This window comes from Sarcophilus harrisii, chromosome 2, assembly GCF_902635505.1.
Source record: "Sarcophilus harrisii chromosome 2, mSarHar1.11, whole genome shotgun sequence".
Lineage (NCBI taxonomy): Eukaryota > Metazoa > Chordata > Mammalia > Dasyuromorphia > Dasyuridae > Sarcophilus > Sarcophilus harrisii.
Genome location: NC_045427.1, coordinates 479,540,898 through 479,565,736, shown reverse-complemented (window position 1 = coordinate 479,565,736; position 24,839 = coordinate 479,540,898). Strand labels below are relative to the sequence as shown.

Here is a 24,839-nt window from a genome sequence, read left to right as displayed (position 1 = left end):
GACAGGCATGAAAGCCTTTATTTGCCCAATGCCGGCTGTTACAAGCACCGCCATGTTGGCTTCCAGATGGGTCTGCATGCTGTGGGGCGAGAAGCTGGAGGTCCCAAATATGTCACAAAGCAGTTTCTTGTGCCCTGGTTTTCTGGCACCACCTCAGTTCACAATGGTAAAATCCTAGGCACTGGAGAGGAAACTGAGGCACGAGGAAGCGACCCAAAGCCCTCCCCAGTGAGGCACAGAGCCCAGGTGTCTTCAGGCAGTTTTTTATCTCTGGGGGAGTCCATCTGGTAGCCTCTATACTATAGGGCAGGCCTAGGTCAAGGGCTAGGGGAGTCAGAGGAGCAAGGTTGGAGCAGCTGGGGGCATCCAGGCAGAAGGAGGAGGAAGAGGCAGCACTGAATAGGGGCCCCCAGCTGTGGTTCAGTAATGACACTAGAAGAAGCAGGTGGAGCCCTTTGCTTCTGAGAGAGGAAACTGAGGCAAGGAATCTCAGTCAGAATTCTAGAGCTTGAAAGGGTCCTTAGAAATTGCCAAAAGGCAATTTCACAGAGCAGGAAACTAAAACTCAGGGTGATGAATGACTTGCTCAAGATGACACAGTTTGGAATACTGGAACAGTGCCATACGAGGTGGGAACATAGAGGTTCAGAGCTCACAAACTTGCCTGCAGAGTAGTGGGGGCAGAAGGGCTACTACCTCCCTTGGGGGCACAGATTACAGAAGGGAGCAATCTGGGGCAGGTCTCTTGGCAAAGCTGTGCCCCCCTCCCATTTGGGGGAAGGAGGTGGTAGTAGCTTCTTCCACTAGTACACGAGCTGTAAGCAGCACATTTTTAGTACCTGGCCTCATTTCCCTTCCCGGAGGGAAAGCTGCTAAGGCTGGAGAGGGAGTGGGAAGAATGCAGCAAGGGGAAGAGGCAGGAGAGCAGGACTGCCTGGGTCTCTTTTGCTGCTGGTCCTTCTTCATGAAGACAAAGTCATGGCAAGCTTGTTGTCCCACATGCTCCGGCTGTGGGGGAAGGAGGAGAGGGGGGAGGATTTCTGTCTCTATTGTTCCCCCATTTTGGATGTTTTCTGCCCTGAAGGTCCCTGGGAGCTGAAGGAACTGAAGGATGGAGGAGGATAGATGCTCTAACCACCATGTAGTGTGGAAATGAAGAGGATGCTGTCTTGGTCCTGTAATTGGTAGTCCAATTCACCCTGAGAGAGAGAAAAAAGTAAAGAGACAGAGAAAGGGAGGGGAGAGGGAGAGAGAAAGAGAGACAAAGGGAGGAGAGAGAAGGAGGAGAGAAAGGGAAGAGAGAAAATTAATATTGTCATGTTTTGACACTCAGTCTGAGCATGAAGAACTATGAACCCTAAGAGATAATACAGGATGGGGAAAGATGTGATAGCTTTCAAGAGAGATGAAATGGGTTTCCTCAGCTGACTTGAACACTAGCTCTCTCTCAGTTCAGTTTAAGCTTTGTGTAGTTTTCTCCTATCTCAGTCTGGGTTCTTCTACTTCCTCTTTCTACCCAACAGCAAACAAGAGGAAAGGGAAAGGGGGATGTTCATAGTTTTCACAATGAGAAGCCAAAGGAAATTGGGGTAAGGCCTACTGAGGGAAAAGTTACCCACTCCTACCTGCAACTCCCAGTCAGCATCATTGATTAGTACCAGAATCCCTGGTCGCCTGTGGGAAAGAGAATTATAGAATTTGGAATCTACAAGGGGACTTTAAAGATAACCAAATATAATTCTTTCATTTTATACAGAAGGAAACAGAAACCTAAAAAAGTATACAATATATTAAATGAGCTATTATTTATAAAGCACTTAGCACAGTGCCTGGCAGATTAGAAGGTGCTTGTCATTCCTTCCCCCCACTCCAACTCCCGCCCCAACCCCTTTCCTTGCTCAAGGTCATGCAAACCTGAGTTTAGAACAGAGCTCCTCTGATGCTCACTCCACCAGGTCATGCTGGTTGATGAGCACTAAGGACTGGGACATGGGCATGGGAAGCTTCTGGAGAGGAGAGAAAATGTGAAAATCCTAGAAGCCTTACTGAGGCACTGGCTAGAAGAAGCATTCTCAGGGGCCTCTCTAACATTAGCTTTTTTTTTTTTTTTTTAAAAGGCATCCCAGGAAGAAAAGTACAATCTTCCAGGGCATCAATCTAAATCTAACAGGAAATTCTTTGTGACATGTCTATTGACTAAGCTTGGTTCATCTTGCTATCTCCTGCTAGGAAGAGATGAGAGCCACTAGTCCTGTCCTTCCTTGTAATCATGCCGTAGAGAAGTGAAGATGTCAATGGCCAAGTCTCTAGAAGTTTGAGGATTTCAATTGTTTGAAATGGGACTGGAAGGAGTCTGGAAGGTATAAATCAGCTTCCAGGGAAACTCAGTGGAGATCACTCTCACTTGGATAATGACTGGAATCTATAGTCCTTGAGGCCCTCAAACTCTACAATTCCATTAACAGATGAAGTCAGCGTGTTAATGCTCCTGAAGCATCCCATTCCTGTGGCCAAGTTAGTTCAGTGAAACTCTTGCCAGTTGAGGTTTCTATCTCAATCTGGCTCTTGACTGCAGAGCATGTAAGAAACAAACTCTTACCTGTTAGGAATCAAGGATGGCTTTGGGACTGACAGGCTCAATCCCAGGGGTCACCTATGCCACAGGGAGGCTGCAGACAGGCACACCCCACCCTTCGCCATGACTCAGGCAGAATGCAATGACTGTCCCTTTTTCCACCAGGTTGGCCTCATTTTAAAAATAAAGTGATTTCCCAGTGGATCGATTCTGGCTATTTCTCAGAAAGGATGAACCCAGCCTTGTGATGGGTACAGAGGCAGATGCTAAGGCAATGGGCAAAGGTGATCTGGATCTGACTGCTTCAATTTCACTTCCCATTGATAGGACAGGAGGTCATAACCACAGACCAAGAGCCCTGTGTCAGCTGATGGCTAAGGGGAAAAACTTGGCTTATGACATAAGAGGAACATGAACTCTGCTGATGAATGTTGTTCACACCTAGGTCTAGCAATGTACTCATTGACACAGGAAAATAAATCACTAAAATCATGGAATATCAGAACTGGAACCCTAATCCCTTCCTTTTATAGATAAAGAAACTGAGGCCCAAAGAGACAGACAGCCTGCCAAGAGCACACAGAACTGAACTCATCACCTAACCTATTCCCACTATACCCTATTCTATCTGGGAATAAAAATTAAGATCTCAAACTCAGTCCACAGTAGAGATCCTTTGGGGTAACAAAGAGACACACAGCAGGTGTAGGTTTCTCATGGGCAGTTACTGTTGGAGCCCTGGCTAGGTTCTAATGACCCAAGACGTCTAGTCTTCCTTTTAGTCTCATTTACTTCCTTTGTCTATGGGGAGAAACAACCTCCTTAAGAAAAGGGTGAAGATTAGAATCCTGGCTTATCCTCAACTAGGGAAAGTAGGTAGCACTGAAGATCATATATTCACTGGTCCCTAAATCATTAAGGCATCAATCAATTAACCAATAGATCAACAATAATTTCTTAACTACCTATAATGTAGCAAGCACTGTGTGAGGTACTGGGGGCACAAGTACAGAGAACAGAACCATTTTCTTCTACCCTTTGTAGGGCACCCCTCCCTCAACTTTACACTGGGAGGAGGGAGGGACAGGAGACAGGAAGGGGGTGGTCAGAAGGAATGAGAACCTTACACGCTATCTCCCTGGATAAATAACTCTGGCCGCTCCTTTAACAGGTTCTTCCTTATCCAGATGAGAAGGTTTCGGATATCCCCTAAAAAAAAAAAAAAAAAAAAAAAAAAGTGGTGAGACCTATCAGTTATGTTCCCAGGGAATCCAGCTCAGCTGCTCAGAAAAATGACCAGGAGCTCTTTGATCTGAAGGACAGTACCAATAAAGTCTCTGCAGAGATCTCAACCAGAGCCATGGAAGCCGACAGATAGCTATTCTAAAACAGAGAGGAAAGGAATACACATTCATGAAATACCTACATATGCCAGGCACTTGGCCTAAGCTTGATCTCATCTGATCTTCACAACCCAGTGAGGTGCTGCTATTATGATCCCTATTTTGCAGAGAAGGAAACTGAAGCAGATTGAGTTAGAATGCTTAGAAAGAGCCAATTAATTATGAAAAAGGGACTTAAAGATGAATAAGAGAATAAATTTAACCTGAAGCTAAAATAAAAGAGAAAAAATGTCTTGCCTGAAAGAGTGGATAGATTTCAGAATGGGTCACCAAAATAAGCTCTGGAAAAGGACTTGCTATGGGTTATCTTGGCTGGAGAAAAGTCTCAGTCAATCCCTGGTATAACCAGATTTTAAATGGGCCTGTCTGTGTGGGTAATCCCTTATTCTCAGTACCTTTCCCACCCAGAATCTCTCTCTTCCACCTTTATCTTTCCTTCTCAGCCCCAGACTGGGAGGATCCATCTTTGCTCCTGGCTGGCGTACATTTCTCTTTGTGAGGGAAGAAAAACAATTGGAGGAGAGATAGAATCAGTTAATTTCCTCTGGAGGAGGGAGGCTGAGGGGAGAGAAGAATCCATCAGGAGGCTGGGAGACACTGACAAATAGCTCTCTGGTTCCCTCCCTCTGGCCTTGCACACCTCAAACTGCCATGCCCCAGATGGGTCACTCTCGTTGTGCTGAAAGGAAAAAGCCTGGTGAGAAAGCTGGGGGGAGGGGAGTGGCACCAAGCAGAAATAAGTCTCTGTGACTAAAGGATCTCAGCCTCTATGTTCTTTCTTTTCCATGGGCTCTGAAACATGGGGTAATGGAAAGAACTCTGGGCTTGAAAGTGAGAGGGCCTAGACTGCCATCTCAGATCCACATTTATTAAGTCGGTGATCTTGGGCAAATTCATTTCTTCATCTGTAAAATGAAGATAATAATACTTGTATTACTTATAGAGCTATTGGGAGAAAAATGCTACATAAGCCATAAACTAGAAATGTGAGTATATTCATTCTCCTTCTCTCTTATGACAGGCCATGCTAATTAGGCGTGCAGTAAAACATCCCCAGAGTATTGCAACTCTGCATCTTCAAGTCTAGATTGGGTTACCTGAGGAGGGACTAGGTCACTTAGTGGGAGTATAACTGAAAGATGTGCTGCCAGTGACATGGACCTAAGGAAACTAATCACTTTGTCCTTTAAATGCAGCATGGTTTTGTCGGCTAAGCTGTCTCCTGGGGCTCCTCCTCTTAGCCTGGAGCTGGGTTTCCCTACCTATGATCACAAGCTCTGAAGCCAGGGAGTAACAGTAATGCTTAGAAGAGATTAAAAGGTAAACAATATTTGGACAGTATGGCTGGACACCCAACCCAAACGTGTCTTTCATAGTAGTTTCTCTGAATGGCTAAAAGAGAAATTGGGATTGTTCCATCCAAATGCTCAGTTCGGAACTAACCAATCCATTCCTCTGTGTGCAGAATGTGATATGCCCTCTGAGCACCAGATCACTGGCAGGGAATTCAGAACATGGGGTTGCTGCTTTAAAAACAAAAACTCCTACCAAGTTTGTATTAAAGCAGTAGAGAAGAAAGAGAGAAAGAAAGATGGAAGAGGAGGGGGAGAGGTATAAGAGAGAGATGGAAGCGCAGGCGCATTGTGCCTAATGATCTGTGATGATTTTTGTCGCCTACTGGGGCTCCTCCCTAGGGCCTTTCTGAGCTGGGAAGGGATGAGCTTGGGTTTCCCCTTGGCTCTGACAACCCTTGGCCTCCATTTTGGCACTGTCTGGTGTGCAGTCAGCCCATAGATCTTCCCACTGCTCGATAAAACTGCCCAGGCCTGACAGATCCATCAGAGAGGCCTTGGTGAAGACAGAGGATGTGCGTCTGTGTACAGAGAGGAATTACCACTATAGGGCAAGTGCCTAGAATGAGAAATGTGGAGACTAAGCTAGTCAATGTAAACCTCTGCACCCTGGTGAAATGCAAAGTCTTGGAATTCATACTTCCCTTCCCCTAAACTCCCACCCCATATCCCTTCTAGCACCCAGAGAGATGAGATTCAGCCATTTTCTGGCTTTCTATGTTCCCTACTTCCTCTAGAGACTGTTTTCTCTTTGGATCTGAGCTGTGTCCTCTCAAAAGAGAAGGGAACATAATCATTTGTCTGGGCTAGGACCATGGATAACGACTTGGGGCACTGTGGTCACTATGGGGTCATCCAAATGACAGCCCCATTGGCTGCCCTGCCTACAAAGTCTGGGAAACGTGGGGGATGGGAACTATTCCTTTGACCCAGTCCAGGCTCGTTCATCATGGTGCCCAAAGCCTAGCTCTCATTTGCTGAGGTCACTAACTTCGGCCTGGCCCACCCCTAATCCCGCCCACATTCTTGCCAGTCTGTTACCATGGTTTGGGCTCTGCCTCACCATGCTTATTGTTTGGGGGTGGGTTTGATGACTGATGGTTCCCTTCTCAAAACTACTAACAATAAACATTTAAACCTTCCATTTTTGGATGGAATCTTCCCCTTTTCTTACCTTTCCTCCCCCTCCCACCTCATCACCAGTGGTAAGAAAAGCCCAGGGTATCCAGAAAAGGAACACAATGGCTCATATCTCATCTCAGCCTTGCTTTGGGACAGGCAATATGCAAACAGACTTCCAAGCCAGATGGTGGGTTTCAAAGGCAGCCAGGGAAGCAGAAGGGTTAAATTGTCAGGTGCTAGTAATAGTAAATAAAGGGCAGACTAAGAAATGAATGTCTGAGAGATGAAAACCTTACCCTCACTTATCAAGCTTGCTATCTTCCTCCATATATTTTCTCACAGTCAGTTGTACCACCTGAATTCCAATTCTAAAAATGACCTCTCACTGACTGTAACCTTTACCCGGGTCTTGACACATTCACCTCGTATTCTAGTCATCTGTATCCATATCTTAGTTCTTCTATTAGATTGTGAGCCAGGGTGAACAGGATGAGGTCCTATTCATCTCTGTAACCCCCAAAGAGCCTACCACAGTGCTTTCCTTGCAAAGAGAAAACAGTAATGTTTCATGAATGAGTAAATTAATGATTTGCCTAGCTATTGACTGAGGAGATCTGAGAATGGGGGTAACTCACACAGGATAATAGAGCATGTATGTGGCTGGTGGTCTAGAAGATAACAGGCCCATTTGCATTTTTTTAGAGGTTCAATCAATCCCTGAGCATTTATTAAACACCTAATCCAGACACTGCACTAAGCTCTGAGGATAAGATAAAACAAACCTAGTCCCTGCCTTCAAGGAGTGGTTGGGCATCCACACAAGTGGTCAGATTACTCTTAGAAAATAACACTTCATCTTGTCTTTCATAATCTTCATAATCAAATGAGTTAAGTGCAAAGGATGGCAAGACACTTTTCCTTTTTGGCATGTTCCACATGATCCATTCCCCTTAGATCAGTTCAAGAACTAGAATCTCTCTCTCTCTAAAATATATGTGAATCTTGGAGATTCCTGAGCTCTATTCACTTTTTCTCTCCATTTTGGTCTATTTTACACATACACACACACACACACACACACACACACGCACGCACACACACACACACACACACATACACACACACACAGAAAGTGTGTGAGAGAGAGAGACAGAAAGAGAGATAGACAGAGACACAGACAGAGACAGAAAGTGTTAAGAGTTTTCCAGTAGGCCATAGGCTAGCCAGGTAAAGGTAGTTAGTTCATGGGAACTAGCAGTTACCTCCTCTGGTAGTCCAGGGAATTGTCAAGTACTTTCAATGAAAGGAACTTAAGTCATGGAAGTAAGACAGTCACTGAAACCAAGAGTATCTTCAAGCTTCCAAATTCTTAGTAATGACAACCCTAAAATAAAATTTCTGGATCTATATTTCAGTCTCTTATACAAGAGATTCCAATCCCTTATGCAGTCTCATTCAGATTAAGCTATGAACACCCGGGATCTTAGTTAATGTATGAAAAGTTCTTGGCTGACTTTACAACACAACATAAATGTTGGTGGTTATTATTATTATTAGAATTCTCTTGGCCTTTTCACAAGAAGCAACTGTGGGAGAGTTAAGTGCCCATTTGCTCACCATCACCATATAAGTGACTTACACTTTGGGAGCACCATAAACTCTCTCAGGAAACTTCAGGGATATTACTACTACCCTGTAGTAGATGTGGCTTCCTTTGTACTGCTAATGGGTAGGCCTGCTTCTACCTTTCCTTGGTTTAGGCTCCAAGACAGTATGCCTTCCCATGGACCAACCTAGAAAGCCATGGAGCCTGCTGGCATGGGCCCATTCCACTGCCCCAAGTATACCAGCTATCAAGGAAAAGCTCTTCTCTCCAGCAGGCCCAGAGCCTTACTTGAAAGGGGAGAAGAAAGGCCCAAAGGGTGGGAGTGGATAAGAGAAATGGGGTGAGGGGAGGGGGAGCTGGGTGTAGGGTCCATTTACAAATGAATGGGGGTAAGAATGGAGCAGTTTGTGGGATAAAGGGCCTGCAGAAGGAGGTTTACAGATGTGCAGAGAGGACCGCTCCTCATTGTTTAATTAAGCAGAAAGTGGCTCTTTTCAAAAGCAATTTTGCACAGGAGCTGGGGGGGCTCAGCAAACAGGCCCCTAGAGCGAGGGTGAGCAGGAGAAAGGAACAGCTGGTGCTGGGAGCCACTGCGAAGCGCATGCTAAGCAGTTTAAAGAGCTGGGGAGCTCCCTCCCTCCTGCTCTGGCCACCCTTTAAACTGCGGAGTCATGACAGGCACAAAGGGAGAAGAGAGGGAGAGGAGGAAATAGGATGGGGTGAGGGGGAAAGTTTGGGACAGGAGGGAAGATTATCTTACTCCATGTCTGTGTAGGAATGTGTGGATGGCTGGGAAGAAATAGAAATTCTGAGCTTTGTCCTGGAGACTGAAAAAGCTAAGCTGCAAGGTGAAGTGACCGGTTTCTGCCCACTTCCTCCAAAGGGGTGTTCTGTGCCAAGCCTGTCTTTTCACTCAGAAACCACCCCCCCTCCCCCAGGCCACTTGCACACAAGCAAATGCCCATTGTCTTTTCTAGCACAGCCTCACATTTTTGGTTACCATCCTCGCTTCAGGTCTCTCCTTCATGGGGAACATCTCCATATCAACATGAAAACAGTACCACCAACCTCCATCCCCCAAAGGAAAGAACCTTCTCTTCTTCAGCAGAAAAAACCCTTAATTCATAGTTAGGATGTGGGGATTGACAGGGATCTACAAATGATCTCTTGGGGAAGCGGTGGAAAGGCAACTGCCTACCGCCCGCCCTGTCAGAAGCTGGTTTTGCCACAGTCTATCAGGACTCATAAGTAAGGATCTATCCTCCCCTGGAGCTCTGGGCTCTTTCTTCATCTGTAACCCAAGGACATTAGACTAAACAGTTTCTAAGATTCTGCCTTGACCTGGATAATTACAGATGAAGGAGGGAGAGAAAAAGCTCAAGTTAGAAGGCAGGAGGACTGGCTTCATTTTATGTCAATGTACTAGTGAGCTCCCCTATACTTTCCTTCATTTCTCCCAGAACTTCCTCTTTGGAACTACTACTCATTTTGAGTGCTTTTCCCCTACAGTGTTCAGGTTATCATAAAACTGTGTGACCCTCTATTTCTCTAACCTGAATTATAGTCTATTAGAGCTATGAGACCTTAAAGATTTCTAGTCTAATCCCTTTCATTTTACAACTGAAGAAAATGAGAACCAGAGAAGTGACTGTTCCAAGATCATGCAGCTGGTTGGGGAGAAGGAAAGTATGGCAGAGAGTTGACCTTGAAGCCAGGAAGAACTGGTCAAGACTTGCCTCCAACAAATACTGCTTGTGGGACTTCAGTGTTCCAGGGCAGGGCCATAACTCAGGAGTACGGCCCAAATTGGATTAAAACGTAACTGCAAAGTCTTTTAACAAAATAAATAAAAATATACTAAAACATGGGATAGAGGAAGTTTCGGATAACAGTGAAATCACATGTCCAAGTCTTATCCCTATTTATACAATTAGTCACAGAAAAAGGATCAGAATCTTGATTCCCAAATTCAATGCCCAATCCAATCCTGTGGCTGCTTTTTCTCTGCTGGGATCTGCTGAGCCAAGCAGCAATAGCTGGGTCAGGCTGTCTGCCAGGGAACAGATCTGGGTACTAGCTCAGTGGCACCGTGATGCTGTCTCAGTGGTACAAGCCTCTTGCCTACTCCCCTAGGGACAGTAGTGTCAGGTCAATGCCTGGCAGTTGCTGCCTAGTGTTAGAGCCAAAATGCTACTTTTAAACTAGATTGGGTCCCATGATCTTCTTCCACGACAAATTAATGCTACATAGGCTATACGTCCTATTCAAATTTAAAACATGCTGGGCAGCTGAAAGTATATCACTGGGCACAGCTTGAAAACCTTATATTGTATCCAAGTTAGTCTTCCCACCTCTGTCTGTCCCCACCCTCCACCCCATCCCCTTACCCCCTCACTAGGAAGACTATAACAGAATATTAGAAGATTAGAGTATGGTGGGAAGGAAGGGGAGAAGGAAAGAGGATTGATTATGAGGAGAAACATCTGGGTTCTAGACCCAGCTCTACCTTTGATTCTTGATATCATTTTAAACTAGTCATTAGCCCTCTTTCTGCCAAGCTGGGGAATCAGGTTTCCAGGGAATTTTGTAGCACTAAAACTATGACATCTTTTGAATTTTTCAGAAAGGAAATTAAATGCAGTGTGTTTTAGATCACAGCAAGCACTCTTAAAAGTCTCCTGATGAGACTTCAGAGATTTTTACTTCAAGCCCCATCATTCAGAAGACTACAGGATTGTTTGGATGGTAATCAAACCCTGATCTGGTAACTTACGATATCACTGTATCCTGTAATAGCATCATAATACATACTTATGGCAGTTTATCCAACCTCATAAGTGACATTTTAGCTTCCCCCATAGACATCTTATTCCCAGTTCAGTGGGGGTAGAGTTTTGCTCCTTTGAGAATTTCAGACCTCTCATTGAGGCAGACAGAACCATCTCTGTCCTAGCCCCCCAGTGGGAGCCAACAGATCTGGACAATGATCCATTTGATTGCAAATGGGTCTCAGCACAGCATCCTTCCCACAGTGCCAGAAGGAAGCTGCCAAATCAGCTCTCCTAAGAATCCAGGAATTCAAGTCTCCACCCTACAGTATGTACCTTTTTCCCCTTGGACAGATCACGGTTGTGGATAGAAAATGAAGCATTACTTAGAAGGGAACTGTCATTTAAAAAATCAGGTATGACCACAAATCTGGGTTTAATCTGCTTTTAATCTACAACAAGCTAGGACCAATGGTTATTTACCTGATTCTCCATCATGGTTCTCAATCACCCCATTCAATCTCTAAAACTCTGTTAGTATATTATTTTCCCCTGGTCTAACTCATAATTTCAGGCCAATAATCTTTGATGTCTTTGGTGACTATCAGGACAACTAGACAGAAACATAAAAACATATTAATTTATCTAATGCGAACCTTTTCTTTTTCAGACCAAATCATCCTGATTCTTTTGCCTTTTGTTTCCTATCCTTTTAATTATTCAAGATGCCTTTGCCTGGATCCTCTTCAGTTTTCTACCTTCCTCTTAAAAGGTAGCAATCTAGACTAGATTTGGTTTATTGGAAATATGCCCACCTAAGGAACAAGAAGATGGAAAGAAATAAAAGTATGACTTCACAGTTCAAGCAAACTTTTATCATTATTAGGGAAGACAGTAATTAAGGGCTCACAACCACTGTTAGATAATTATTGTCAGATGATTCTCCGTGCCTATCTCGGTTTTTTAGGAGGCTGTTCAAGTCTCTCCTCAGTATTCCTCTGCTTATCTGGTTTGCAGAAGAAAACTTGGATGAGATCCTTGAGTGTAGATAATGGTCTATGGTTCGGTCTATCCAGATGTAAGACACTGAAGACATATGTAAAGAAAAGACCAGAGAATGCAAAGTAGAAATTTGATCAGAATTTTTGTGGTCACTGGGAACTATTGTATACACTTAGGATGTGTAACCACTGATAGCAAAACTGGTGAGAGGAGAGGATAGGGGGAGGTGGAGAGGAAGAGCCCTCAGTTAATTACATGTGATGAGCTTTTCTTTTCTTCAGCTTCAGCTTCATCTGGGAGGATAGCCAGGAACTGTCTATCACCTCTTCTAATGGCTGTTCAACAATTCCTAGATACCCCACTTCTCCCAAGCACACACCTGTGTCCCTGGTATAAAACAGGGGTGAGAAGAAAAGGCCAGTACTCACAAGGCTCCTCTTGACTGGGTAAGGTCACCTGGTGCTTCTTTACACCGTCAAATAAGAGCTCTGCTCCGCCTCTGCAAAGGAAATGATAAAGAGAAAACCCTGTAAATTATAGGAAGCAAGAAGGGACTGTGTCCTGAAACAAGATTAAACAAATAGATATAAAAATGGGTTGATGTACAAGAATTCAACTAAAGCAGTTAAGAACCCAGCCAAACTATATCTGGCATATGAATGTTTCTTTACAAACTAAAATACTGTTTTAAAATTATTCTTTTTTCCAACTTTATCCTCTACTTCTCCATCTTAAATGATCCTCAATTGTCTCTATTAGGCATGTTGCTGTCGTCCAATATTTTAATCACAATACATTCAATGTAGATACTAAATTTGAGGAAGGAAAGGACCGTGCTTTACTTCACATGTTTCCCCTTTGCATGACATAGTACTTAAATTTTTTTTTATTATAGCTTTTTATATCCAAAACATATGATGGGTAATTTCTTAACATTGACTTTTGCAAAAACTCCTGTTTCAACTTTCTCCCCCCTTCCCTTCATCCCCTCCCCTAGGTGGCAGGTAGTCTCACACATATTAAATATGTTAAAGTATATGTTATATGCAATACATATATACATATTTATACAGTTATCTTGCTGCACAAGAAAGACTGGATTTAGAAAGAAGATAAAAATAACCTGAGAAGAAAAAACAAAAATGTAAGCAAACAACAGAAAGAGCAGAAATGCTATGTTGTGGTCCACACTCATTTCTCAGTGTTCTTTTGCTGGATGTAGCTGGTTCTGGTCATTACAGATCAATTGGAACTGAATTGGATCCTTTCATTGTTGAAGAGAGCCACATCCATCAGAATTGATCATGACATAGTATTGTTGTTGAAGTATATAATGATCTCCTGCTTCTCTCATTTCACTTAGCATCAGTTCATGTAAGTCTCTCCGAGCCTCTCTGAAATCATGCTGCTGGTTATTTCTTACAGAACAATAATATTCCATAACATTCATATACCACAATTTATTCAGCCATTCTCCAACTGATGGGCATCCACTCAGTTTCCAGTTTCTAGCCACTACAAAAAGGGCTGCCACAAACATTTGTGCACATACAGATCCCTTTCCCTTCTTTATGCTCTCTTTGGGATATAAGCCCAGTAGAAACATTGCTGGATCAAAAGGATGCACAGTTTGATAACTTTTTGAACATAGTTCCAAATTGCTCTCCAGAATGATTGGATTCAATCACAACTCCACCAATAATGCATCAGTGCATGACATAGTACTTTGCACACAGTAGGCTTGAGTAAATGCTTGTTGAATTGAATTGATACAAATGGTAAAAATGAAACATCAGCCCTCAACCAAGAGCATAAGGAAAAAGAAATGACACAGCTTCCAGTCCAATGTTCCCATCTATGATAATTGTTAGGGTGAGCCAGAATTATGGCCATCATCAAACTTTATAATATCTGCCTTGCCTCCTCACTCTGTAAATTGGGAAGAAAGGAATGTTTTCCAATATTTACCTTTCAAACCATACTATAGTAATTGGACTGGAAATCTAGGCCCCATTCTGGTGTCACCCAGCTGTCACCTTGGGCAAATCACACCAACTTGTCACAAATGTAAAAATAGAGGGCTAGTTTAAATAACATGTAAGATCCTTTCAAAGTTCAACATTCTGTGAATCTAACTAATCTATATTCAAGATGCTATCATGGGATCTTTTCTTGATTATCCAAAAATCAAAAAGCTCCAGACTTGAAGCAGGAAAGTCTAGATTAATGAAAACCTACTATTCTTCACATACTCCCTTCCTACCATTCACCCAGCATTTTCCTCCATTTCAGTCAACCTTACATTTTGGGAAAACAGATTCCAAAGGGTTTAGAGAAAAGATAGGTAGGATCTCACAGACTAAAATTCTACAAGGAGAGTAAAATTTGGAAGACACAAAAGGAAACAAATTTTTTCAAAGAATGTTTTTATTTTCTTCTCAATTGCATGTAAAAACAATTTTTAACATTTGTTTTTCATAATTCTGAGTTCCAAATTCCCTCCCTTCTCTATTCCCTCTTTGAGAAGGCAAACATTTTGATACAGATTATATATGTGCAGTCATACAAAACATTTTCACATTGGGAATAATTTCAATGAAGAGAAAAAGAGGTGAGTCTGAAGATAATGATATCTCACGATAACCCATCAACCAACTTAAGTTTTACAAAGATACATATAAAAGACAGAAGCAAGAGTAGGCAATAAAGACAGAACTTAAGAGCATGGAAAGGTCATGTAAATATAGTGCAAAGTTATGGACAATAAAAAACATGCATTTCTTTTAGCTATATGGGAGGGGGAAGGGATTTTTTAAAAAAAGAACTTCTCAGAGTGGACAACACTATATTTGGAAAAAGAAATCAGACAATACTTTTATACTTGTACACTACATAGCTTCTGTTTTCGTTATTCCTTTGCCATAGAACTGATAGAACAAAAGTGACTACAGACACTGATACCCAAAATAAGAGGAAATAATAATAGCTAGTCATCCTTGAGGAATTCATGTCACCTGACCCAAAAGGACTATAGTCTCAAGTCTCTTGAATAAACTGATTGCTAAGCCATCATTAGTAATGGTTGAAAGATGATGGAAAAAAGGAGAGCTATTGCAAGAGAGCAGAAGGGAAAATAATATTTTGCTTTTCAAAAAATGGAAAGTAAAGATGTTTGCAAATCTTGACCTCAATTCTCAGGAAAATTCTAGCAGGAATCATTTAAGAGTTGTTTCATCAATATTGAGAAAAAGGAAATAATTATAAAGAGCTGCAACAGTCTCATCAAGAACAAGTCAAGCCAGACTAACCACACTCCTCTTAATAATGTTACTGGGTTGTTCCTAGTTTATATAAATCTTAGAAAATTATTTGATAAAGTATCTCATACTATTTTTATGCAAAGATAGAGAGAAGTAGACTCTGAGATATAATTAAAGAGATCTAGAGAAGGCATTAATGAGGCAATTAACTCAGCCAGAGGTCTTCAGGAGAGTGCCCAGGGATCTGTTTGACTTTGTTTGAACATTTTATCAATGACTTGGATGAAAGCACAGATAGAATGTTAATTTGCAGATGACACAAAACAAAAAGGGAAAGATAACAAAAAAGGAATCAGGATTCAAAAAAGAACTTTATAACATAAAGGAATGGAATCTTATAAAATGGAAATTTTTTGTTCAATCATTTTTAGCCATGTCTGACCCTTCATGACCCCATTTGGGATTTTCTTGGCATAGATACTGGAGTGATTTGCCATTTCCTCTCCAATTCGTTTTACAATGAGGAAACTGAGGCAAATGGGGGTAAGTGACTTGTCTAGAGACACAGCTACTAAGTGTCTGAAGCCAGATTTGTACTAAGGAAGATGAGTTTTCCTGATTTCAGGTCCCAGTGTTCCATCCACTGTAATATCTAGTTGCCTTCAATGGAGATAAAGATAGTAGTGTTGTTAGTTCTCAAGAGGACCAATAACATCATGGGGTGATGTCTTGACTGGGCTTGAAATGGATTTAAGTGAGGCAAAGTTATACTTGACATTTACAAAACTAGAATAAAAGCAACTTCATAAGTTGGAAAGGCAGGACAAGTTTATCTAAAAAAGATCTGAAGGCTTTAGTAGATTGAAAGTTCAATGTGAACTTGCCAGATGTAGAAACCAAAAAAAGGTAAGGCTGCATTAGAAAAAGAATTCAGGACTAGAAAGTAACAGCCTCTTTGTACTCTGCCTTGGTTAGAATACATCTCAGTACAGTGTTCACTCAGTTTTTGGCACTATGATTAAAGAAGGATGTTGAAAAACTGGAAAATACTGGGAGAAAGGCAACAGAACAATGAAGCATCTTGACTCTGTCACTTGGTGGGGATGTCCAACAGGGTAAAGAGAAGTCTCAGGGGGAGGGGGAAGAGAAAGATGGGGACATGATAGCTCTGTTCAAGTATCTAAAAGCTGGCACATCTAAGAAGGATTAGACTTACTCTATTTGGTTGCAAAGGCAAAGCCCGAAGCAATGCTCAGAAGGTGCAAACAAGCAAATTGAAACTTGATGTCCTAACAATTGAAGCTGTCCAAAAGTGTAATGGGCTGCTTGGAAAGGACTGGATCCCCTTCACTGGGTGCTCTGCACAAGAGAAATGATTCCTTGTCAGGTGTTGTGAGGGTTGTAGTGAGACTAGATGACCACCAAAATCTTTCCAACCCTAAAATTCTAATCCTGCACTGACAGTGCAAGAAACAACTGACAGTGGCAATAAGGCACAAAAACAAATGACTGGAGTTTGATTTCTTCCTTTCTCTGCTAATTCCTTGATGGACTTCCAGCTGAGTATCCAAAAAATTGGTAATAAGAGGGAAGGCTTCCAGAGACCAAGGACCTGCATAATTAGACCTTGAAAAGCCAAGTTAAAAAAAAAAAAAAAAATCCAAAGCATGAAATGTGCTTCAGTTCTCACTGAATCACTACACTTTAAAATTTCATTTTATTTCTTCACAGACTTTCTTTTAACTTTCCTTCTATCAATGATACTTCCGATTACCTGCCCTCTACCCCCCTAACCCACCAACACAAGATCCCAGAAAAGAGATATTGAATTATTCTTTTAGGCTCAGGGCTTAAATTTTCTAAAGTTTTTGATAATTCATGTGAATGCTCTAACAGGGGGTGTCAGGAGATAGCATACTCTGGCTCACCAAGCATGTAGTGTAACTAGTTTTTAAAGATGGTCCCATTAAAAAGACTTATTTCCATAGAAGCAGTGCAGAAATTCCCTATGATAACTTCACCCAACCAGGTCAAGCCCATGAAACTCCACTTCTTAGCAGCTACCACATGGTAACATTTCCTGATGTCTGGCCATATCTGACTGCAGATAAACATGTCAGTTCCCCCTGACTAGGTCTATTGGGCCATCTTTGAGTTTGAAGCACAAATTCATCTGCAAAACGGGCAAGAATGCTAAACCCAGTAAGCGTAGGGAGAAAAGTCAGGCAGAACAGTATCTGACACTTAACCCTAGGCTCTATAACAGTAAAAGTCAGTGTGATCCATTATGTTTATGTACAATAGATAATCTTTTTTAATTTATTAAGCCCTTTCCAAAACATATGTGCATGTATGTGTTTATATGTATATATGAATGATTTCCTTTCATCCTACTTATGAAACAGAAGTAGAGCAGGAGTTTACACAGAGAATTTGAGTCCAGGAGAGAGGGAAAGAGAGGTCCAAGGTCACACAACTAAATCGTTATTAGTGGTCAAGGCTAGAAGGAAGATTTCTTGACTGCTAGTCTAGCACTCTTCACTATGCTATGCTATTGATCTATACCTCTTCAACTAGCCTGCCTTAAACTCTATTTCAAGGGATTTCCAAATGGATGGAGAAATAGCCTTTTTAAAGCTACCCACACTGATTTCCCAATTGGTGAGAAGCCTTTTTCAGCCCAGACACTGATGAGCTTTAAGCAGGGATGGGGAACTCATGCAGCTGACAAAGTCACACACAACCACCCTCCCCCAACACTACCAACTTAAGGGACTGGGATGGACAAAGACCACTGGAAGGCCAAGGCAGGCATTGTGATGAGGGAAACATGGGTGTCTGTAGTCACAACAAGGTCACACTTTGTTGCTGCAGAAGGGTGAAGGAGGAGATAAGGCCCATCTGTGACCCACTTGCTGGGACCATTTCAGCTGCGGGCCATACACAGAGCTTCCATTTATATCCCTCCAAGAGCTCCGCTCTCTTCTCTTCTGGGGTGGGGGTCGGGGCATGCAGCAGCTGGGGAGAGTGGGGGTTGGGGGAAACAAGGAATCTTGCTGGGGTTCCATAGTTGGGGGGAGGTCAGAGAGGAAAGGAAAAGAACTGGGCTGACGGGTCCCAAGCAAACAACAGGCAGTGACCAAACCTGGCGGTGCCAGCCACAGGCATTGAGTTTCTGGTGGGGTTTGTTTGCTTTTTAAAACAAATGACTGGAGAATGAATCTGGATCAATGGATAACTTGCCAGCAGCTGTGTATACTGGTCCACACATAAGGGATGGGGGAGCTCTGCCTTCTCCAGTGATACAACTCTTCAGGTGATGGAAAGCACATTCTCATTTCCACCCCTTGGGCCAACTGGAGAAGGGTAGGGTGAAGGGTTTTTCATGAGTAGAAGAAAGGCAAGGGAAGCCTGAGATCAAAGACATTTTTGGCTTAAATCTCATCGATGGAAGGATTGGTCCATTTAGTAGAATTTCCTCCCAAGTGATTCAATTTTATATTGTCTTGTTTTCCAACCACAATTCCTGGTGACAGATGCAAGGCTTCAGGAGTCAGCTTTCCTTCTTCAGATCACATTGGGAAGCAGATTTCCAGATGACCTTCTTTTCCCTTTTCTCACCTCAATCTTCCCAATACTTCTGTTTGGTAAAACTTCCGTTTTAAAAAGGAAGAACTACGAAGAGAACAGGGATTGGGGAAGAGAACTGGGGCTGATTCCTGCAGTTCTCATTGCCCCTGGAACACAACTTCTCAATCTAAGACAAGTTTTTGACAGTGATGCAAAACAACATAGTCTACTCTAGAGACTCCCTATCCTGTGTTACCTGACATCTTTTACTGAACACAATAAAATATCTCACATAGTGATGTCAGTATATTTTAGAAGGTAGAAATAGATCAAAAACTTGTGCAATGCTATGTTTATTTTTTTATGGAAATATCCAAGTTTATTCATGCATATCAAGTTAATAATAAAATAAATAATTTTTTTAAAGTGTGAAATAGAAAGGTATGGGAAGAAAGCTCTGAGTCACACCACAAGAATTAGAATGACCACAAGTGTATTTGCAAGACAGTGGGAAAAAAAGGCCAGTCCACTTTTTTGGTTTAAACCAGATCTTGAGGAGTTTAGGAAGAATTATCAAAAATGGAGGAGAGTAAATGGGTGAGTACAGTGATGCTTATAATATTACTCAGTACAGAAAGGAGGCATCGTTAGAGTAGAGAGACTTTCTGAAAGGTAACTTGATTACAGATACAAAAGACAAAGGAAAAGAACAATAGTTCAATATAAGTCAACAAGAGTGGTTTAGAAATCTAAATACAATCTCAGACTGCATTAAAAGGGATTTGATGTTCAGACTAGGGAGATGACTATCCCACTGTACACTGCCTTGGTTGGACCACACCTTCAGTACTGTATTAAAATCTGATACTAAATTTTAAGGATATCTATGTGCTGAATAGTGTCCAGAATGGGGTAATCAGGATAATGAAGGGGCTTATCATATAGGGATTAATTGAAGGAATTGGGCTTCTTTAACAAGCAGAAGAATAAAAACCTTAAGGACATGTGATGAGCTGTCAGATGGTAGAAGGCTCAGATATACTCTCCTTGACTCCATTAGACAGAATCAAGAATAATTATCAGAAGTTGCAAAGATACTCGAGGTAACACAAATCAGTAACTACTTTATAAGTTAGAGGTTATAAAGAAAACTCTTCTTCAAGTATAGTTTGGATTGGATGATCTCTGAGATTTCTCCCAACTTTGAGCCTGGATTATGTGAATTCTAGAGGCAAAAATTATCAAGAGATTGAGAGAAAAGATAGTATAGCCTACTTATTTTCCTTCTTTTTGAGAAGTTCCATTTTTCTAGTTTCCTAAATTAGATTAAAAACAAACAAACCATAGTTTCCTGAGGTCAGTAATCTCTTTGATAGCGTGAGAAACTGAAGCACAAGTTTTAATATGATAATCCAAATGCTGATTCAGTCAGAACTGACAGAGGGATGTAGAAAAGACTAATTCCCTCATATTTGCCTAATGGGCCATATATATATATATATATATATATAGAGAGAGAGAGAGAGAGAGAGAGAATATATATATATATATATATTCTAAACTGATCAAATGGCGAATTTGGGGAATCTATAGACCTAAAGAGAGTAAAATGGTCCAAAATGGAATCATCCTCCCCCCTACCCCAAGGTTTGGTGACAAGGCAAATGGCTCACAGAAGTGTGGAGAAGTCACATATGACTTCACTCAGCAGAATTACAGGGAAAGGAAGGGTCTAAGCATATCCAACTAGAGTTCCCTTCACTTTTTAAATGGCGATCACAGTCCTGCCATCCAGAGCCAGGTGGAGGCCTATTGCAAACAAAAAGTTCTGTGTGCCCCCTGCTGAGGGGGAGTTCCTGTTTGTCAGTCTCCCCTCCTGCTCATCACCAAGCTTCTCGTTCTGCCCTTTCAGAGAGAAAAGAAAATCAGGCTCAAGTGGCTCCCTGGCTCTAATATTAGCCCGCCGACTATCGCTGTCCCTCAGTTTCTCCGTCCCAGACTCTAAGGCTCTCCGGCGCTACGAGCCAATCTACCAACAAGGGTCCATTTACGAAGTGGTTACCAGCCGGTGTTTACGTTCCAGGCACCGCGCTAAGCCTGCTCACAAGCAAGAGGAGACAAGCCCGAAGGGAGCTTGCGGCCCCTCGGAGAAACCTTTCCTCCCCGCCGCGCGTCCAGCGCCGCTGCCCCTGCGCGCAAGGCTCGGGCGGGGGGTGGGGCGGGCGCAAGGGGAGCTCACAGACCAGCGCCCGCGCTCCAGGGTTCCGCGCCCGCGCGGCCTCTACTAAAGGACCCCCAGGTCTGCAGCGGGGCTCCGAGAGCAGAGGCGGCAGGCACGGACGCACCGGCGTACTCGCGGGCCTACTGGGGAAAATACGGTCACGTCGTTCTCGCAGCAGCCCCCTCCCAGCCGGGCAGCGCGTCCGAACAGGTGCTTCTGTGGCGGGAAAAGTCCGTCCTGTGGAGACAGATTCTGAGGGAAGGAGCAGGAGCCGCCGGGCGGACTCACTTTCCCCCCGCACAGGGTCACCGCATCCTACCCTCCCCTGGGCCGCAGACCCCCGACTCACCCGAACTCCACCTGAACAGACACGGGGGCCGCCATCTTGCGGAAGACGCAATAGCGGAAGTACCCTCCCACTTGACGCCTCCTGCTTCCGCCCTGCCCGGACGGGGAATCGGGCCTGGTCCTTGGGAAGCTTCCTTCTTCTCATCTATTGGTCCAGGGCCCTCCCGCGAGCCCGGCCTGCTCTGGAAGGAGGGAGTCGGGGGAACGCCCCAGAGAGAGGCTCTCAGACTCCTGGAAGGTGCGAGCCGGAAGTAACTGTGAAACTCGTTCAGCCCTTTTTCACAGATGGGGAAAACTGAGGTGGAAAAGGGGGACTAAACGAACGAAGGGAGCAAGCCTCCGCCTGGCGAAGGCCACAGGCTTTAGAGGCGAGAATTGCCACCTTACAGAAATCCAGGGCCCATTCCATTATCCCACAGCGCTCTGGAAGCAGAAGCCCCAGCTTCTGGCGGGTCCTCGCAAGTCCATCAGTAAGGGCACGTTCCCTCTCCACGTACTGGCCCCGGGCACTCCCTGTGCTCTGCCCCGGGCTCTTTAGATACAGAGCTCCTGCATTCCCCCCGCACTGATTGTTTCCCTTCGCTTAGCTCTCACCCCTGTCCCCCGTTGTTAGCTTCTCCCCTCCTCTTCTTTCCAGGGCTCCGCTTCCTCCCGGCTCGCTCTTTCTCAACTACTTTGCAGCCAGAATCACCCCTTGGCATTCCCAACCTCCCAAACCGAACTGTCACCCCCACCCCTCCAAAACTCGCGGGACAAACATCTCCATCCCTTAGCCTAGCCTACGCCCTTCCACCCCTGCAGCGACTCGGCCACAAAACACAATGTGGAAAAGCACGTTGAGAGGAAGGAATCAGTTTCTTCCAACCAGAACCTTCCAGCTTATTTTCTGTGGACGGCACAACAATCATTCCAGATCTAAAAACTCGTGGTCCTCCCTCCCTCTGATTTCTTACCTTTAAAGGGAAGATAAGACTGTGTGTCATGGCAAAGGCTTCTTGCCACGCGACATTCTGTGTATCAAATCTAGTACAGTGTCAGGTGCATGAAAAATGCTTGTTCCCTTCCCTATGTTCCAAAGTACTTTCTAATTCTGATTATTTGTGTTCATTGTTCTGAGATCTCTTCCAATTGTCACCTTATGCGATCCTTGAGATCTTTGGATCGTTTTTTCCCTAATCTTTGTCTATCTCCCTCAGTGTCTGGTAAAGCGTTCTGCATTCACTCACAGGTAATTTTAAAAACATCTTAATTAAATTGGATCTCACCGATAGAATATCAAATTTCCCTCTCTCACAAGCACTACCCTAGTCCTTTCTCTCGTCATCTCTTCCGATGTTTAAATAATTTTCTTACTGGTCTCTGCTTCCTTTACTCCCTTTAATCCACCCTTCTCAGAGGGTCAAGTAAATTGTTAAACCTGACTTATCACGTGTCTTCCTGGCTCAGAAACTCTCTAGGGCAAACAAGGAAAAGTCAAAATTCCTCAGTCTGGCATTCAAAGCTCTGCTGGAGCTAACTCCTCCACATAATGCTTATTTCAGAATTTTATTTAAGAATTATCACGTCCCCTCCATGGGACCTAGAACATCCTTTTCTCTACAAAGCCCAGGCCGATGAGAGTGCATTCCTGGATCAATGTATGTGTGATTTTAAAGATAACAATTCTTTATTTTTTTGGCGGCTGGGGGGGTGGGAAGGGGAGGAGTGTGGAGTGGGGGTGGTGCAGAGGGGGAGGGACCCCTGAGATTCCCGCAGGAACCGCCATCAGTTCTTTCTGAAGCATCGAGGAAGACAATAGGAGGGTCGGGAGGGGGCTAGAGGGCTCTGGTGGGGACCACAGTCCGCTGGCCTTTGTCTGAATCCCCCCGGGCTCAGTCCTGAACCCTCGGTGGCTCAGAGAAAAGGCGATGGGGGTGGGGGAGAGAGGGGCGGTGAGGGTCAGGGGGAGCTGGAGTCTTTTGCAGGCTTCCTATCCCATTCTTGTGCTAATTGGATGTCAAGCTGAGATCAGTGAGAGGGAAATCAGTCCCAGCGCTCGGGTTAAACTGCAGCCAAAGAACGCTCGGATGGAGAGCAGAATATCATTAGTGCCCGGAGGAGCTTGGCTGGGCTGGAATGGGGGGGTTGGGGGGGCGGGGAGCTGAGGGGGAGGAACGTGGGGCCCCATTGAAAGCAGCTCCCTCCCCTCCGGCTGCCTTCAATAGACCCCTCCGAGGTATTTAACCTTCCCAAGAGTTGAAAGCGATACAGCAAGCGGTGGCTCTGAAGGCCACTTGCCTGGCAGCCCGGGACATCCCGGGGCAGGACCGCAGAGAGCCACTTTTTTTTTTTTTTTAAAAGAGGAGGAACAACAGTGGTCTGAGCCCCCAGGAAAAATCTGCCTTGAGGGCACTGATCCTACTTGCCTTTTGTAGGGATTGAGATGGAGGAAGTAATCTCAAACTCTCTAGCTCCTGTTGCCTTAGATCAGGATTTCTTAAGAAGTTAATAGCGCAGGACCATCCCAGTTCAAATCTAGTCTCAGACACTTAAGACTTACTAGCTGTGTGACCTGGACAAGTCGCTTAACCCCAATTGCCTCAGCAAAGAAAAGCAAAAAAAAAAAAAAAAAAGTTATTAGGATGACAGCGTTTGGTCTGTCCCCTCCATCCCTAGATGTATCACCCCTACCCCCAATTCTAAAATCAATCTGATCAAGGGCCAAAAGGGTTATGAAATCAAGCAGTCTGACAGCCAGCAGCTACCTTAGATTTGATCTAGTCTCAGTTCATAGAAGGGGAAACTGAGGTTTAAAGAGAAGGAACCTTCCAGAGCCACAGAACTAGAACAAAGGCCAAGGCCTCCTGGCCCTCCCATTTCCATTATACCACACTGTCCTTCATGGGTTCATCCTTCTGCCTTCTCACCAAGTTTTGACTCTGCTTTCTTCAGAGAGGAGCCTTCTCTAGATAGGTGTATATATGGATACTTTAGTTGGAAACAGGGCAGGTGTATCCCCAAGAAAACTGAGTTCTATTTTCTTTACCCACTACTAGGAAAAGAAGGAAGTTTTCCATTTTAGAGTGAGGAAAATCAAGTCCTTCCCAGCAGTTACTGTAGTTCCTTAAGGAACAGACCTGGTTGAAATACTCAGCTCTCATTCCTTTTTAAGAGGTTGATCCAGTTAACCCAGTCACTTTCACAGAGCGCTGAGGGTGGGAGGGTCTAGGAACCATGTCACCCTGGAACAGAAGTGACCCTGTATTTAGAAAGGCCAGTTGGAAGTCCATTCCACTTCTTTTCCTGGTCCATCCGGCACCCACAAAATAAACCTACCATGGTAGGGGACAGCTAGATGTGGCACAGTGGATAGGAAGTGGTTCAGAATATTTTTGATTATGTTCAACTTTCCAGGATCCCCATTTAAGGTTTTTCTCAGCAAAGATACTAAAGTGGTTTGCCATTTCCTTCTCCAGCTCATTGTACAGATGGGGAAGCTGAGGCCAACAAGGTTAAGTGACTTGTCCAACACCACACAGCTGGGAAGGAGAGTCATCCTCACTGAATGCCCAACAATCCATCCACTGTGCCACCTTGTTGCCCCCAGAATCAGAGGCTTCAGGCACTAGTGAT

The 24,839-nt window shown here is 43.8% G+C and overlaps 1 protein-coding gene across 1 annotated transcript; it reads right to left on the bottom strand.

Moving 5' to 3' along the window:
• On the bottom strand, positions 1 to 21,336 carry URM1 (ubiquitin related modifier 1). The gene is made up of 5 exons (XM_031954741.1): positions 21,229 to 21,336; positions 12,257 to 12,327; positions 3,703 to 3,784; positions 1,626 to 1,674; positions 1 to 1,199 (listed from the first exon to the last, which is right to left on the bottom strand). Exons 1-5 carry the CDS (start codon positions 21,261 to 21,263, stop codon positions 1,131 to 1,133), a joined length of 306 nt encoding a protein of 101 aa, XP_031810601.1. The 5' UTR covers positions 21,264 to 21,336; the 3' UTR covers positions 1 to 1,130.
• Between the last annotated feature and the right edge of the window lie 3,503 nt (positions 21,337 to 24,839).